The following is a 17235-nucleotide window of genomic DNA, read 5'->3' as shown; positions in this document are numbered from 1 at the left end:
GGAGGCAGACAGGGCAGGGTGGGTTGGTTGGTGGGTGGGAGGCAGACAGGGCAGGGTGGGTGGGAGGCAGACAGGCAGGGTGGGTTGGTGGGAGGCAGACAGGCAGGGTGGGTGGGAGGCAGACAGGCAGGGTGGGTAGGAGGCAGACAGGCAGGGTGGGTAGGAGGCAGACAGGCAGGGTTGGTGGGAGGCAGACAGGCAGGGTTGGTGGGAGGTAGACAGGCAGGGTGGGTGGGAGGCAGACAGGGTGTTCCAAAGCTGTGGGATATTGAGTCAAGCCAGGGAGGGAGAGCCAGGGAAAGGGTGAGGTGAAAACCAGGTGGTCTTATGCCACAGCAGCAGTGACGGCTGGTGGTGCCAAAGAGCAAACCTCACTTAACCAGATTGGATTGCGCTCCAGCGAAACCACTGAGCCCTCCAGAACCCATCCAAAGCCTCTGGACATCGCAGTCTCAGCTCCAGCCCTGCCTCATCCTCCAACCTCACCCAAAGCCAAAAATTGTTAAACAAAAACATTCCATTATCTCTGTCAGGTCCACATTGGGAATCCTAGACATCAATAGGAAATTACTTTCAGTTGTGTATATTACATAGTTTCTATTTGATGACAATTATTTTTCATTAATCTGATCTCGGGTAAGGCAGTAGCAGACAGACGTTCTCTGTGCCCCCCATACTGTACTGTATTTAGTCATCCTATTTAGCTAGGCTAGGTGCAAAGCTGTCTGACAAAATTATTTTACTAGGTCTTCAAAGGTAAGGCATACTTTCACAAACGGTCTCTTTTCCTCTCAACGTTGTGTGCATTCCGAAGTCATCCATTCTATGCGGTGTGTGTGTATCTAACCTAACATAGCAGGCAAAAAATGTATCCTTCATCTCGGTCCGAGCCGGGGGGAAAAACTGCCGCAATGGATTACGGTGATTGTAGTTAATTACCACGTAGTTGCGCTGAACAAGGTTGAATATTTGATTAATGAAAACCACAACGCCCTTCAGCATAGTTCTTGACATGGTTTCTCTTGAATGATTTCACTATAGAAAGGTTGGGCTCACAAAAACATAAAAAATGTCCTCCTTGTAATTTAAGTAATTGAGCCAATGTCAGTCAATTAGTTGTTTAATAAGTGAAAAAACCCTGAAATGTCAGTAAATCGCTCAGCACATGCAGCTCAGGAGCAGGAGGAGAAAATGTGGCTCTTTTTGTTGTTGTTGCTGCTATTCAAACCATTATAACGCTGCACATGGTCATTTGGCTGACCCAATAACCGTTATTCCAAAATTCCATGACCGTCACAGCCCTATCACACACACCCACACACACTAGGGCTGCACGATTCATCAAATTCAGATCGAAATTGCGATATTGACATGTTCAATGTCCTTATCGAAAGAGGCTGCGATTTTCTCCTTTCTTTGGACACACTGACACGTCTTTGATACCTCCAATAAGATGAGCACACTCCATTCATTCACTCTCTATATGCACAGAGGATGCTGACCAATCAGAAGCGGGCTCTCAATCTGTGCATGGTATGTACATGCTGGCCAATCACAACCATCCCCACTTAGAGCGAACAGTTAGTTAGGTGCTGGTGAGGAGAGATGTCATTAATGTTTGTGGAAATGTATGTAAATGTTGTCTGTTGTTGTCCATGTACAGTACCAGTCAAAAGTTTGGACACCTACTCATTCAAGCGTTTTTCTTTATTTTTCACTATTTTCTACATTGTTGAATAATAGTGAAGACATCAAAACTATGAAATAACACATTTGGAATCATGTAGAAACTAAAAGAAGTGCTATACAGAATATATTTTGATTTTTTTAATTCTTCAAAGTAGCCACCCTTTGCCCTGATGACAGCTTTAGACACTCTTTGCATTTTCTCAACCAGCTTCATGAGGTAGTCCCCTGGAATACATTTCAATTAACAGGTGTGCCTTGTTAAAATAGTCCCTTTACTTTTTAACGCATTTGAGCCAATCAGTTGTGTTGTGACAATTTATAGGTGATATACAGAAGAAAGCTCTATTTGGTAAAGACCAAGTCCATATTATGGCAGGAAGAGCTCAAATAAGGAAGGAGAAACGACAGTCAATCATTACTTTAAGACATGAAGTCAATCCGGAACATTTCAAGAACTCTTCAAGTGCAGTCGCAAAAACCATCAAGCGATATGATGAAACTGGCTCTCATGAGGACTGCCACAGGAACTGAAGACCCAGAGATACCTCTGCTGCAGAGGATAACTTCATTAGAGCTACCAGCCTCAGAAATTGCAGCCCAAATAAATGCTTTACAGAGTTCAATAACAGACACATCAACATCTACTGTTCAGAGGAGACTGCGTGAATCAGGCCTTCATGGTTGAAGGCCTGATTTATTGAACCAGGCAAGTCAGTAAAGAACAAATTCTTATTTACAAACCCAGACGACGCTGGGCCAATTGTGTGCCGTCTTACAGCCGGATGTGATACAGCCCTGGATTCGAACCAGGGACTATAGTGAAGCCTCTTGCACTGAGATGCAGTGCCTTAGAACGCTGTGCCACTCGGGAGCCCTGACACCAACAAGAAGAAGATACGTGTTTGGGCCATGAAACACGAGCAATGGACATTAGATGGACCAGTAGAAATCTGTCCTTTGCTCTGATGAGTCCAAATCACCGTTCCCACCGTGAAGCATGGAGGAGGTGGTGTGATGGTGTTTTGCTGGTGACACTTGGTGATTTATTTAGAATTCAAGAAACACTTAACATGCATGGCTACCACAACATTCTGCAGCGATACACCATCCAATCTGGTTTGCAATTAGTCGGACTATCATTTGTTTTTCAACAGGACAATGACCCAAAACACACCTCCAGGCTGTGTAAGGCCTATTTGAACAAGAAGGAGAGCGATGGAGTACTGCATCAGATGACCTGGCCTCCAAATCACCTGACCTCAACCCAATTGAGATGGTTTGGGATGAGTTGGACCGCAGAGTGAAGGAAAAGCAGCCAACAAGTGCTCAGTATATGTGAGAACTCCTTCAAGACAGCTGGAAATGCATTCCTCATGAAGTTGGTTGAGAGAATGCTTAGTGTGCAAAGCTGTCATCAAGGCAAAGGGTGACTACTAGGAAGAATCTCAAATATTTTTTTATATGATTAACACTTTTTTGGTTACTACACTGTGTTATTTCATAGTTGGTCTTCACTATTATTATACAATGTAGAAAATAGTAAAAAGAAAAGAAAAACCCTGGAATTATTAGGTGCCCAAACTTTTGAATGGTACTGTATGTTTTAGTTTGTTAACAACAAAAAAGTCTAACTAATGTGTGACAAAAACATGACTCCTATATACACTGTCAGCAAAGACTGCTTCAAGAAGATAAACAAGCGGGACAGGAGATAAAAGATTCCATCTCGCACATATTTTACCCAAGTCACCATCCCAACACAGTATAACAAAATTAATGGAGTAATTGAATGAGCTCACACGTTGATTATTACGCGACTACATAAGACCTTGGGTCTAGGAGAACAACTGAGCCCTACATTCGTTAGAAAGTACACTATTGATGAGTTTTAACTGAAAGGTCTGTGCTTGTAAACATCATAGGCTCCTTTAACCGCCTTGGGCCTGAATGAGGACCAGCAAATGTGCCATAATGATAACGGCGCAAATGTGGCAAAGGCCAACCTGTTGAATGACTCATCCAACTGCGGTCCAACTCATCCCAAACCATCTCAATAAACTTCAGTTAGTGCTAAACATGGTTGCTAGAATCTCGACTAGAACCCCAAAATGTGATCATATTACTCCAGTGCTAGCTTCCTGTCAAGGCAAGGGCTGATTTCAAGGTTTCACTGCTAACCTACAAAGCATCACATGGGCTTGCTCCTACCCATCTCTCCAATTTGGTCCTGCCGTACATACCTACTGGACGCTACGGTCACAAAATGCAGGCCTCCTTACTGTCCCTAGAATTTCTAAGCAAACCGCTAGAAGCAGGGCTTTCTACTATAGAGCTCCATTTTTATGGAATGGTCTGCCTATCCATGTGAGAGACAGAATCAGTCTCGACCTTTAAGTACTTATTGAAGACTCATCTCTTCAGCAGGTCCTATGATTGAGTGTAGTCTGGCCCAGGGGTGCAAAGGTGAACAGCAAGGCACTGGAGCAACGAACCGCCCTTGCTGTCTGTGGCTGGTCGGCTCCCCTCTCTCCACTGGGATTCTTTGCCTCTGACCCTATTGCAGGGACTGAGTCACTGGCTTACTAGTGCTCTTCAGTTAGTGCTCTTCAGTTAGTGCTTCCATACCGTGACCTTCCTGTCCGGTTTTGCACCACCTCGGGCTCGTGCCGTGGAGGAGATCTTCATGGGCTATAGCCTTGTCTCAGGGTAATAAGTTGGTGGTCTGTTGATATCCTTCTAGTGGTTTGGGGGCTGTGTTTTGGCAAAGTGGATGGGGTTATATCCTGCCTGGTTGGCCCTATCCATGCAGCATGAATGGGGAGCTAACATGATGCAGCCCAGACTCCCAGTGCTGGCTAAGAGGGGCAGGCACGGTACGCTTGTGCTATAAGGGGGACATCAGCTGCGCTGATACAGACTTGATCCATGAGACACATTTGACAGAAGTACCGAAAGAAAAACAAAATCTAGTACCAACCTGTTTATATTCTAGTGTTGATAAAGTACAGGAGTTTCAGTATACCTTGTAACACTACTATACCCGTGCCATCGCCTCACCCTCATGACAGCTCACACACACCCAAACTAAATTAAACTTCATAGTTGACTCATGGCCGCCACATGTGAGGAGGGGGGTGAGCCTCAAGAAAATGCAACGTGAGCCAATGTGTTGATAATGTTCAATTATCTGGACAGATCTCATCTGGATGAGGTGTTCCCGCCAGCGAGGAGAAACGATTGCCCGAAATATATCAATAAAACAAATGCTCTCCTCCAACAAGCGGTTTGTGTAAAAGCAATCTGTTTTCTTTTCCTCTCTCGCCTTGTACATCTAAGTAAGCTCTAAGACGCAGGTTGTTTTTCTTGTAAATTATGGGGGGACGGAGTGCATTTTTCAACCAAGAAATATTTGGTCATGAAATGTTGTCTGTGTCAATGAGGAGGATGGAATTCAATGTGCCATGTCGTTTTGCCTGGAGAGGTGTGTAAGTTCTCATGGTGACCTTGGAGAGGTTAGGGAAAGGCCAGCCAACATGTCAACACTAGCACCCCAACACAACAACACACCCTTACTAAGTCTTCAGGGGGAACAGAGACTTATATGGAGACCGAAAGAGGCGGGAGAGAGATGGAATGAAATAGAAAGTGTGAGAGAAAGGGGGCTGGATAGAGGGAGAGAGGGAAAGAGACCGGGAGGGAGAGACGGGTGAGAGATAGGGAAAGACAGAAAGAGCTCCATACCTTCCTCAGGCTCCTCTTCCTCAACATGGCCCCAGTTGTTCCTCTCAGTCTCCCTCTGCAGGCTCACTACCTCCAACATGGAATCAGCCTGGCCATCCTTCTCACCACCCTACACACACAGTGTGGGATTAATCTGTTAACACATCAAGTGTTATGGATAACTGCAACAGCACTGACAAGTCAATTCTACATGCAAAAAAAATATGATTTTGTAACAGAGCGGTTGGAAAGTCTCTTTAGACATCCTCAATATGTTTCAGAGTGCCTCAGTCTGAAAAAACACCTTCTAAAGTTAGCATCACCTTTGCCACTGCCCGAGGGGAGCGCGCTGAAAATATAATTACACGTACAGGAGGAAATTAAATAGAGCGGCAGTGGAGAGTGCCAAGGATCCCACCAGCGGCCTTTTGACCAGACTGTCTGGCAATAGGGTTCACAGGGAGCCTGTGCAATCAGAGCACAGAGAGACTGTGCTCACTCACCTACGCAGGTCACTTCTTAAGTTGGGCTTTGTCACATTGCACACATTGATGGTTTTGTATCACTGTTGTTGATACTGGGGTCATATGGGCTCAGCACTCATGGTGAGAAGTGGATTTAAACTAACACTAAGTGCAAGGACACAAATTGAAGACTATACTGTACATCCAAGACATTTATAGGCAATGCATAGTTTTCTAATCGCTATCGACAGTCATACATAGTAAATTATAATATTGCCGTAATGACTAAGGTTTAGACAGTAGAGATAAGGATGTCACAATAAGCTATGTTTGCAATAATACCCTAGTGAAGGACCCTCCACCAACACCTCAAACCCTTTTTATTTCCTTGTGAAATATGTTGAGAGCGCGACAACAGTGACTGTTATTCCGCCGTTAATGAGAGGTCCGCGGAACAAATTAAATCATATACGTAGCTAGTGGCTGGGATTAGAATCTTGTGCACACACTACAATGGCTCTCTTTTAATTAGCTTCCAACTACAGCAGCCGGCATTCTTTCCTGCCTGCTGATTAGATAACTAGAGAGAGAGGCAATCAGCCAGGGTCCTAATTACTACAGCCAGATAATGACAGGCTTCCTCGTATTAGGGCACCCAATGATACAAAGGCTACGTCTCAAACGCACCCTAAGCAGTGCACTACATAGGGAATAGGTTGCCAGTTGGGACGGACCCAAAGCCTCCGTTTGCTGCCTCACCTGCTCCCCGGAAGCAGAGTGGAGAGGATATCTGCCTTTCAAACAAACAGGCAACGGGTTTGTGTTTCCAACTCTGGCTTGGATGGGGATGCACTTGTGTGCTTGGCCGGCAATTGAATGAGTTGTCGCCCTCATGCATTTCGGAGGAGGGGCATGGGTCAAGTACATTGGGTGTGGTTGTACGCGTGTACCCAACAGGCTCGGTTGCATCGGATTAGATAGAGGGATATCTTGATAGTTATAAGTGGCTTTGTTTCCTGAGTCTGTGCAGGGTCATCTATTTGTCACTTAACATGGAGGACTACCAGAAGAAAACAATACGACCGATACCTCCACCTTCGTGCAAGGTAAGCTTTAGTCCTAGCATTGCTTTTCATCTTTTAGAGTTGAAATTCGTAGGACCAATAAGCAGAACACACAACAGCCCTCTTGTATTGTCCCTTGTTGTATTCACTAGAAAGAAAATGGAAGCCAGTGGGGCAAAACAGGGAGGACTACTAGAACAATAAGAGAAGGTTGGTTAAAACTTTAGGTGTTAAGTCTTTCAAAACAGAACAATATTTCATCTTCTTGTAGGCATTTGCCTTTTATTATAGCCATTGCGTTTGCCGAGAAGGAGCTAAAGACATTCAAATTTTACCCTGTTGTTATGCTCATTGTCACGGTGACCTGACAGCTGCATGTTCTAAATTCCTCCTTTTAAATTCAGACTTTCCACTGCTTTAATTTCTTCACGTTCCCAACAGTAAGTTAGCTGCTTGCAGTAGCCGACTTGTAAATCATTTGTAAATAATGACCTTGTATTTTCCTGTTATGGTGAATAAAAAGTTGGCTCCTTAAAGTGCTGTCAGATATGTTCTGGTAATTATATGAGTTGGCTATAATTAGGGATGTGCATCTCTCCTTCCAAGCATGATACGATGCACATCTCCTGTAGATACAATACAGGAACAATATTTTTAGTTTGAAACGGTTTGGTTCGATTCAATGACATTTTTTGCATGAACAAATTAATTTCCCATTCTAAATTACAATCTGACATCAATGGAACTCAGGAACTGTGCCTCTGAGCTGAAAATGTCTGAACTGACTTCTCCGAGTAACTCTCTGTCTGTCTGTCTGTCTGTCTGTCTGTGTGAGTGATATGATTTCTCTCCCCCTGTGGGGACCAGAAGTCCTCACAAGGAGAGTAAAGCAAGTTAAATTCCAGCATGTCACTGGGCCCCACAAGGAAAAAGGCTTTTTAAGACTTAAGGGTTAGGTTTAGGGAAAATACGATTTTAAAGGGAATACTATCCTTGTGGGCACCAAAAAATGTATTCCCATTCAAAATCGTATTTTGAATTCTAATTCTAACCATAAACCTAATTCTAAAAAAGCCTTTTTCCTTGTGGGGCCCAGTGAAATGTCAGAATTTAACTTGCTTTACTCTCCTTGTGAGGACCAAAAAATGCATAACAAAACATGTGTGATGGGGAACATGAACTGATCATCTACCACAATTAGTGGGGGGGGGGGTCTATTCTGCCTTTTGTTAACTTGTCATTTTAGCAGATGAGAAATGTTGAGCAAGTAACACATCAATATGGATCTTTAGAAATGAACTATGACATAGCCAAATAATATAACACAGCTTTTGATTTCACCCCAGTCTCAAAAGCAAATGGCTTTGAGCGTTTGTAACTTCACAAGAGAGCTGCTCTTCCTCCGCGCCAACCAATGCGCCGGACAGTACAGCTCGCAAAAACATGATTGCTGTCCTTGTTAGTAAATTACACCTTTACCCTGTTTGCAAATGCACTGACTGTTTAAAGCAAAACTAGCACAACTATTCATGGTGAACCTGGCAATCAAAAAGCCCCAATCTACAGTTAGATGTGCGATCAGAAAGATGCGAGTGGGGTCCACTCTGGTAGCCTACAGACCTCTGCTGGTAAAACACAATTTTCTACAGTGCATTTGGTAACAATGACCCAGCAAATTGCCTGGCTAGTCACCCAACTAATAGAGCCTGTGACTTGACATTACGAAAGCCATTTTACAAGCAATTGAATGCTGAAGGTGGCGCGAGCAGCTACGCACTGTGCACACAATTGTTATCTGACTTGAAGCTCAATGATGCATAAATGCAGTCAAAGGATTAGAGGTATTTTCGTAACGTTTGGATCGATTGTCTGACAGATTCATGCTACACTTGGAACGATTTGGGCTCCTACAGACCGATGAACTCGTATCTTAAACGTTTGAACTGGGGACCGATGTTTATCGGTGAATCTTTACATTAAATTAATTGGTTTATGCAGGTCCTAGGAAACATAAGGCTGACAACATTTATTTTCAAAAGAATAGAAAATAATATTTTTTGTTTTATTATGTTTACTGGTCTTTGTAGCCCATTGTTGTTGTGCCATGCAAATTAAATCAATAGTTCTTATGTTGTTCATTAAACAGACAAGAGACACACTTAGCCTACATTCCCCTGTGCTGATCACAGTCCAACTTCAGTGTCACAAACACGTGGAACCACTGCCATATAACAAAAACGTTATTTTTGTAAACAAAGCCCCCATCCTCATTTTTTTTATTGCTAAAGAAGCATTAATCTTCTCTTTCCAATCATGTCAACAACAAAACATGTAAAAACCTGGACCTGGCTGAACCACTGCAGGATGACTTCACAAAGTAGCTTTTTGGTTGGATGCGATCACAACATTGTGATGTGCTCTCTCTTCTTTCAAACGCCAACATTTATTTTGCCATAATAATCCATCAATGTGTGTGTGTAAAAATAAATATATAAAGCATTTTTGTGAAGATTTGTGAATGAAAATAAAAAGTGTGATGTTGGACAACAGTATGTTGATGAATTAATGCGTGCCAAAGACAGCAAAATGAAAGGCAACGTTTATACTGAGGGGTTGGTGGGTGAAAGATTAGTGGAATCTATCTTTTCTACAGTGGGACTATTAAATACATTACCGCAAATCATGACTATGTCGGTTGGCGGAAATAAAAGCACAGGTTTTGTTGCCGGCAATACCTGTCAGATATAAAGAATAAGTGACAAAAAGTTGGCTGAAAAACATCCTGATGAGAAAGATATGTAATGAATACGACTCTGATGAGGTTGTGCTATCAAGGCCTACTAAGTGCCCCGGTACCTGTTTGAGTTTGAGGTAGAAGGTCTCGCTGAAGGCCTTGCGGCTGAAGTACCAGAAGCGCTCGTTGGCCGGGTAGACGCGCACCAGTGTCTCCAGCAGGAAGCGCACTGGCTCCAACACCTCAGTCACCACCAGGTCCACGGCCACAGTCATGTACACCTGCTTGTCTGGAGAGAGACCACCACAAAGGTCAAGGTCACACACTGGAGGGCTAGGGGTGGTGTGGGGGTTAAATCAGAGCTCTGTAGTGCCAACAGTGGCTCTAGAATTTAAACAAGTACCATGTAGGCTACCTGCCCTAGTCAAAGTGGGCATTGCAGGTTGACAATGAAGTGGATGAAGTGAAAAAGGTATTAACTTGCTTTAATTGTGTGTTTAGAGGGAATAAAACATTTAGCACCTGCTGTTTTAATTTAGGTACACCACCATGATTTACTAAAAGAAACCTTGGATCCCACAGCAGCCACTAACTATACTACGGACAGCACCTCACCTACCTCGCTCACCATTCCCATAGGAAGATAGACTATTGATAAATGCAGAATTGAAATCATATTACTACAACCAAGAACAACAAACTCTTTGAATATCTATGAATTATTTAGAATCTAAGGAAACTGCATTCCAAATTATATATTGTCATGAAAAACTGCGTAAATCTAATCTGTCCTATAGCAAAAAGTGACGTCTGGGGTAACAGATTTTCCAACAAACAATTGCAAGAAAAGTAAACAAGAACAGATAGCAATCGCTGAGGTGTAAAAGATAGGGGGAAACCTCACAGTGAGAAGGTTTTATTATTGTAATGAACCAAAAGAAACATCCACAACACTGCCTTGTAAAGAATGGCCTACAAGTGTATTCCAATTAGGATAAAGTCAAGGATAAAATATTTGTTTAGAAAGATGTTTTCGGGAACGGCATCCCTTCAAGCTTCAGATACCATAAGACTACTTTCCCTGTGGGCCAAATCGAAGACAAAGAAGAAGGATTTGTTTAGCTAAGATCGCTAGGGCTGTTGTTTTTAGAAGTCTAGTCTCTCCCAGTTTTGACATGAAGTAAGCTGCGTGGTTTAAAGGGATGGTTCTTCGCTAGATAGTGTAGAGACAGAGCCTTGTGTCTACAGGCTATTTTGTACAAATCAAAAAATGATGTTCATGTTTTGTGGGCAGTGTGCCAGCACCTACAGCTTCAAATAAAAAATAAAAAACAACTATTAGCTACAGTAAAAAATATATATTATTTATAGGTGAGCTGCTCTTCTCCAGCACCGACCAATGCTGATGGAACACAAATTCCGATGTTTACATGCATGTTCTGCCTGTTTCATCAGCAACTTCTCCCCGTGTGGAAACATTATTATAAATTGTCTGTTTTCTTTGAGGAAGAAGTGTGGCTTTGTATTTTAGACTACCCAACTCCCCTGAGACGGGTTGCTTTGACAAGCTGCCATTTAGGTTCAAGTCAAACTCTCCTGACTTCCGAGTAAGCAACTCTAATTTGTTTGATATACAGTCAGAAACTATTCATACCCCTTGACTTATATCACATTGTGTTGTTACAGCCTGAATTCAAAATGGATTAAATAGATTTTTTTCTCTCACACACACACAAATACTATGACACTCCAAATTGAGCTCAGGCTCATCCAATTTCCTTTGATCATCCTTGAGCTGTCACGAAAACATGATTGGAGTCCATCAACTGTTTGGACATGATTTAGAAAGAAAAACACCTGTCTATATAAGGTCCCACGGTTGACAGTGCATGTCAGAGCAGAACCTATACCATGAAGTCCAAGGAACTGTCTGTAGATCTCTGATATAGAATTGTGATGAGGTATATCTGGGGAAGGGTAGAAAACAATTCCTAGAGTGTTTGTATTTATTATGGATCCCCATGCCTAGGCAGCAGCTACTATTCCTGGGGTCTGAAAGTTTAAGAGCACAGTGGTCTCCAACATTGGGAAATGGAACACATACGGACTACCTGGACTCTGCCTAGAGTAGGCAGTCAGACCAAACTGAGCAACCGGTTTGGTCAACTGAGAACCTGCTCCAGAGTGCAAACAACTTTAGACTGGTGCGAATATTTACTTTCCAACAAGACAATGATCTGAAGCATACAGCTTCAACACTGGAATGGCTAAAGAACAAGAATGTGAAAGTTCTTGAATGGCCCAGCCAAAGCCCAGACTTGAGTGGCCCAGCCAAAGCCCAGACTTGAGTGGCCCAGCCAAAGCCCAGACTTGAGTGGCCCAGCCAAAGCCCAGACTTGAGTGGCCCAGCCAAAGCCCAGACTTGAGTGGCCCAGCCAAAGACCAGACTTGAATCCTATTTAAAATGTGTGGAAAGACTTCAAGATAGATGTTCACCGCCGCTCATAATCTAACTTGACAGAGCTTTAGAAAATCTGCAAGGAAGTACGGGAGAAAATCCCCAAATCCAGATGCGCAAAGCTGATACAGACATAACCAGGAAGACCCACAGCTGTAATCCCTGCCGAAAGGTGCTTCTACAAAGTACTGACTGGGCGGTGTGAATACTTATGTAAATTAGATATTTATGTATTTACATTTTCAATAAATTTGCAAAAATGTTTAAAAACATGTTTTCACTTTATCATTATGGGGTATTGTGTGTAGACCACATTCTAACAATAACATTTTTGAACAAGGGGTATGAATACTTTCTGAAGGCACTGTGATGAGTTCAGTGAGGTGATGTCTTGCCCTTGCACTGCGCGGTAGTGTCTTACTGTGCATTACACTGGGCCCCGATATATGAAAAGGTGTCAAAATCACCTGTCTATTTGGCTGCCTGTGTCAAAAAGGAGAAATATGACATTTTGCTAGCCATCTAAAGGAAAAGGTGGTATCAAATGTTAGAGGCATTTTAATTTTAATTTTTTTTTAACCTTTATTCTACTAGGCAAGTCAGTTAAGAACAAATTGACTATGACATTGACTATGACATTGACTATGTTGTGACTATGTTGTGACTGTTCAAATTTTAGCCAACTACATCATTTAACTTGATAATGATCTTAAAAACATTGAACGTTTAATTTAATAGATTTCTGTTATAATATGACCTGTTGGTTGGATGCTAGCTATATAGGTTGAGTCCGGAACAACCTGGACAGGACCATTAGCTATAATTGGCCAGAAAAACTCAAAAACATTCAAGTCTACCACATCCCCTTTCCTCTGTCTCTGATAACCACAGAGGCTGAACGCTGCTAGCGCTCTAAACACATCCCACAACAACAATATTGCTATTAAAATAAGCTTTGTAATGCAGAGAAAGAATGTGCTGGTCTCAAAAAGCAAATAAGTACCTTCCCCTTGTTATTATCATAACTGAAGCTTTTTCCATCCATCCTCACATGAAAAAGGTAAGACGGACACTATAATAAAAATGTGATCTTTCATTTTTGTTGTATTATTCTGCCTACGTATTCTGGGCAAAGACATCCATTGGAATTGATGAAAGAGACAAAAATTGAAGGATCTGCCTGGCCAGCTATGAATGTGACAGCAGTATTCTGTATGACAAGTAACACTGACAATTACATGCTAGGCTGGTTAACAGTGACATGCTGCAGTATGCTAGTGTTAGGCTGGTTAACAGTGACATGCTGCAGTATGCTAGTGTTAGGCTGGTTAACAGTGACATGCTGCAGTATGCTATGCTGGTTAACAATGACATGCTGCAGTATGCTAGTGTTAGGCTGGTTAACAGTGACATGCTGCAGTATGCTAGTGTAAGGCTGGTCAACAATGACATGCTGCAGTATGCTAGTGTTAGGCTGGTCAACAATGACATGCTGCAGTATGCTAGTGTAAGGCTGGTCAACAATGACATGCTGCAGTATGCTAGTGTTAGGCTGGTTAACAGTGACATGCTGCAGTATGCTAGTGTTAGGCTGGTTAACAATGACATGCTGCAGTATGCTAGTGTTAGGCTGGTTAACAATGACATGCTGCAGTATGCTAGTGTTAGGTTGGTTAACAGTGACATGCTGCAGTATGCTAGTGTTAGGCTGGTCAACAATGACATGCTGCAGTATGCTAGTGTTAGGCTGGTTAACAATGACATGCTGCAGTATGCTAGTGTTAGGTTGGTTAACAGTGACATGCTGCAGTATGCTAGTGTTAGGCTGGTTAACAATGACATGCTGCAGTATGCTAGGCTGGTGAAAGGGCTGAGGGATTGGGGGTTTGGCCTCACCTTTAGGTGTGTCTTCATTCAGCACCTGGAAGGCAGCCATGTTGGGGTTCCAGGTTCCCGTGATCACATAGGACTTTCCATCTGAACTCTTCCCCATGGACTCCTTCACAAGGGCACAGTCACAGAGAATAGTGGGAAACGATATACAATCATGATCAAGGGGTCTCAAAGAGCAAAGCCATTCCAATCAAACCCCAAAGAACTTATTCAATTCAACTCTGTTTAGCCTGTCCAACGCTCAGGTCAACTTATGACAAAATAATGACACGTCTCAGTGATAGTTTAGTTCAGTAGACGGCGTGCAGTTTGTAACGTGGTCATCATGTGACTGAATGAAAGCCCCCTGAGAGCTACTCAGTCTTCTGCTCACCATGTCTAGAAGGTGCATGTCACTGTTCCGAACCTTCTGGCCTGGGCTCAGCAACATCCCAAAACACCTGAGGGAAAAGAACACAGGTTGTGAGCAATAAAACAAGAGGGATTTGCAACTTATCATTTCATATAACCAAAGGTTTGGGTAGCATTTGGTTTCATTATATGATGGTCTTTGTTGAGAATCCCTAGCTGTAGAATTGAAGAAATATAACCTTTCTCCAACAGGTACTACGGCATTAGCAAAGCTACAGGTATATTTGGTTGCAGTGACCCAGTTTTAAATCCTGCAGACTCCCGTCAAAGGCTGCTACGTTTTGGTGAATTTGCATGGGTCTATTATATTTTGAAATTCAAGGAATCCAAATTTAACCACAGCAAAGCAGTGGCAATATCATGTTCAAACAGAGGCCACTATTGACCTGTTTCTTATGATAGATGTGACATCAAGTGGTTGCTGTGAGAATTACAACTTCATAAGATATAAAGCATCTACTATGCTGCCATAGAATAAAGATACTCATCTGAAGAGCCTGGACTTCACCCTTCCTTCATAAGGTTGATATATAAAAAACGGTCATGAACTTAACGTACGCTTACTGTTGTAATAAGCAGGCATGACTCCTTCAAGCTGGTTAACAATTACAATCAGCTTGAAACAACTGCTATTCCATCATTGTGACACACAAAATAAAACAATTGTTTAGGTAATCTACATGGCCATAACAGGTAGGCAGCATGATACACATTCACAGCTAAAAGAAGATTAACCTAAAAAATAATGTAAGGGGAAAAAAAGGACTAAAAATAGGATGCAAGGTGTGTCAGGTTTCACAGAACACAATAAAATACAGACAGACAGGAAGGCAATGTGAGAAACCTGACCTAATTCTACTAGTTAAACTGCTGAAGTGTTTTCTGTAAGTGCTGGTCACCAGCCAGTAACAGACTTCAGCCTGAAACGTCTTCCAAAGTTTTATATAGTGCCTTTGGAAAGTATTCACACCCCTTCATTTTTCCCACATTTTGTTGTGTTACAGCCTGAATGTAAAATGGATTACATTTAGATGTTTTTGTCACTGGCCTACACACAATAACCCATAATGTCAAAGTGGAACTATGCTTTTCTAAATGTCTGCTAATTAATAAAAATGAAAAGCTGAAATGTCTTGAGTCAATAAGTATTCAAGCCCTTTGTTATGGAAAGTAAAAATAAGTTCAGGAGTAAAAACTCGCTTTGAGGCAAGCAACACTGAAGCATGCACGAGAGCACCAGCTGTTCTGGGTGACAGCGTGATAACTCTCTCGGTAGCCGATGTGAACAAAACCATAAAACAGGTCAACATTCACAAAGCCGCTGGGCCAGACGGATTACCAGGACGGGTACTCAAAGCATGCACGGACCAACTGTCAAGTGTCTTCACTGACATCTTCAACCTCTCCCTGACCGAGTCTGTAATACCTAAATGTTTCAAGCAGACCACAATAGTCCCTGTGCCCAAGGAAGCGAAGGTAACCTGCCGAAATGATTACCGCCCAGCAGGACTCAGGTCGGTAGCCATGGATCGCTTTGAAAGGCTGATCATGGTTCACATCAACAACATCCTTCCAGTTACCCTAGACCCACTCCAATTTGCATATCGCCCCAACAGATCCACAGATGACGCAATCTCAATTGCACTCCACACTACCCTTTTTCACCTGGACAAAAGGAACATCTATGTGAGGATGCTATTCATCAACTACAGCTCAGCGTTCAACACCATAGTGCCCACAAAGCTCATCACTAAGCTAAGGACCCTGGGACTAAACACCTCCCTCTGCAACTGGATCCTGGACTTCCTGACGGGCCGCCCCCAGGTGGTAAGGGTAGGCAAAAACACATCTGCCACGCTGATCCTTAACACTGGGGCCCCTCAGGGGTGTGTACTTAGTCCCCGCCTGTATTCCCTGTTCACACACGACTGCGTGGCCAAACACGACGCCAACACCATCATTAAGTTTGCTGATGACAACAGTGGTAGGCCTGATCATCGACAACGATGAGACGGCCTATAGGGAGGAGGTCAGAGAACTAGCAGTGTGGTGCCAGGACAACAACCTCTCCCTCAATGTGAGCAAGACAAAGGAGCTGATCATGGACTACAGGAAAAGGTGGCCGAACAGGCCCCCATTAACATCGACGGGGCTGTAGTGGAGCGGGTCGAGAGTTTCAAGTTCCTTGGTGTCCACATTTCTACTGCTCCAATATAATTATTCCATGATATCATTCCTGATACGTTTTTAATGACAGATGTAGGCGTTTGTTTCCCACCGTTTCAATTGAAGGGTGTTGTGCTAATTAATCTGTTGTGCTTGTTGCAGTAAAACCATGTGTGGTTAATTATGAGCAAGACAACATGGAGGCTTCAACTTGGTTTTCCATACAAAGCGTACCATTACAAAGGGAAACAGTTTTAAAACATGATACAGTAACCCCTCAATAACTCCTTAACATCACAAAGGGCCAGACTGACTAGCTCCCACATGCCCAGACATCAGTAGTGTGTTTGTGTCGGGAGCATGCTGTCTGTATGGTCAGGAAATTCCCACATTATTCGGACATATTTTAGAAAGTAAAATAACGTGAATCTCAATGCATGAGTGGTCTATTAAAACATGTATTATTCTTAAAGTTGTAATGCATACATTTTTGCATACATTATGGGAGAGTTATTTTTTTCTATAGACCATTGCAACAATGAAATATAAAATATAGGTACTTGATAATCACAATTAAGTGCTTGAAAAAGTCCTTGCCAATGTCTGTATGAACCCTGTACAGGCTACTTGCTCACT

The 17235-nt window shown here is 42.7% G+C and overlaps 1 protein-coding gene across 3 annotated transcripts in view; it reads right to left on the bottom strand.

The window, feature by feature from the left end:
- The window catches only part of rabgap1l (RAB GTPase activating protein 1-like), a 151938-nt gene that overhangs the window by 115746 nt on the left and 18957 nt on the right, over nt 1-17235 (bottom strand). For all 3 annotated transcript variants that reach the window (XM_031822471.1, XM_031822472.1, XM_031822473.1), the window contains 4 exons: nt 14396-14462; nt 14026-14128; nt 9794-9960; nt 5431-5539 (listed from right to left, as the gene is read on the bottom strand). In XM_031822471.1, coding sequence (XP_031678331.1) covers nt 5431-5539; nt 9794-9960; nt 14026-14128; nt 14396-14462 — 446 coding nt within the window. The remainder of the gene's footprint in view (nt 1-5430; nt 5540-9793; nt 9961-14025; nt 14129-14395; nt 14463-17235) is intronic.

Source organism: Oncorhynchus kisutch, linkage group LG4, assembly GCF_002021735.2.
Source record: "Oncorhynchus kisutch isolate 150728-3 linkage group LG4, Okis_V2, whole genome shotgun sequence".
NCBI classification, from domain to species: Eukaryota; Metazoa; Chordata; class Actinopteri; order Salmoniformes; family Salmonidae; genus Oncorhynchus; species Oncorhynchus kisutch.
The sequence above is the reverse complement of the archived record's forward strand: the minus strand, read 5'-3'. Positions and strand labels throughout refer to the sequence as shown.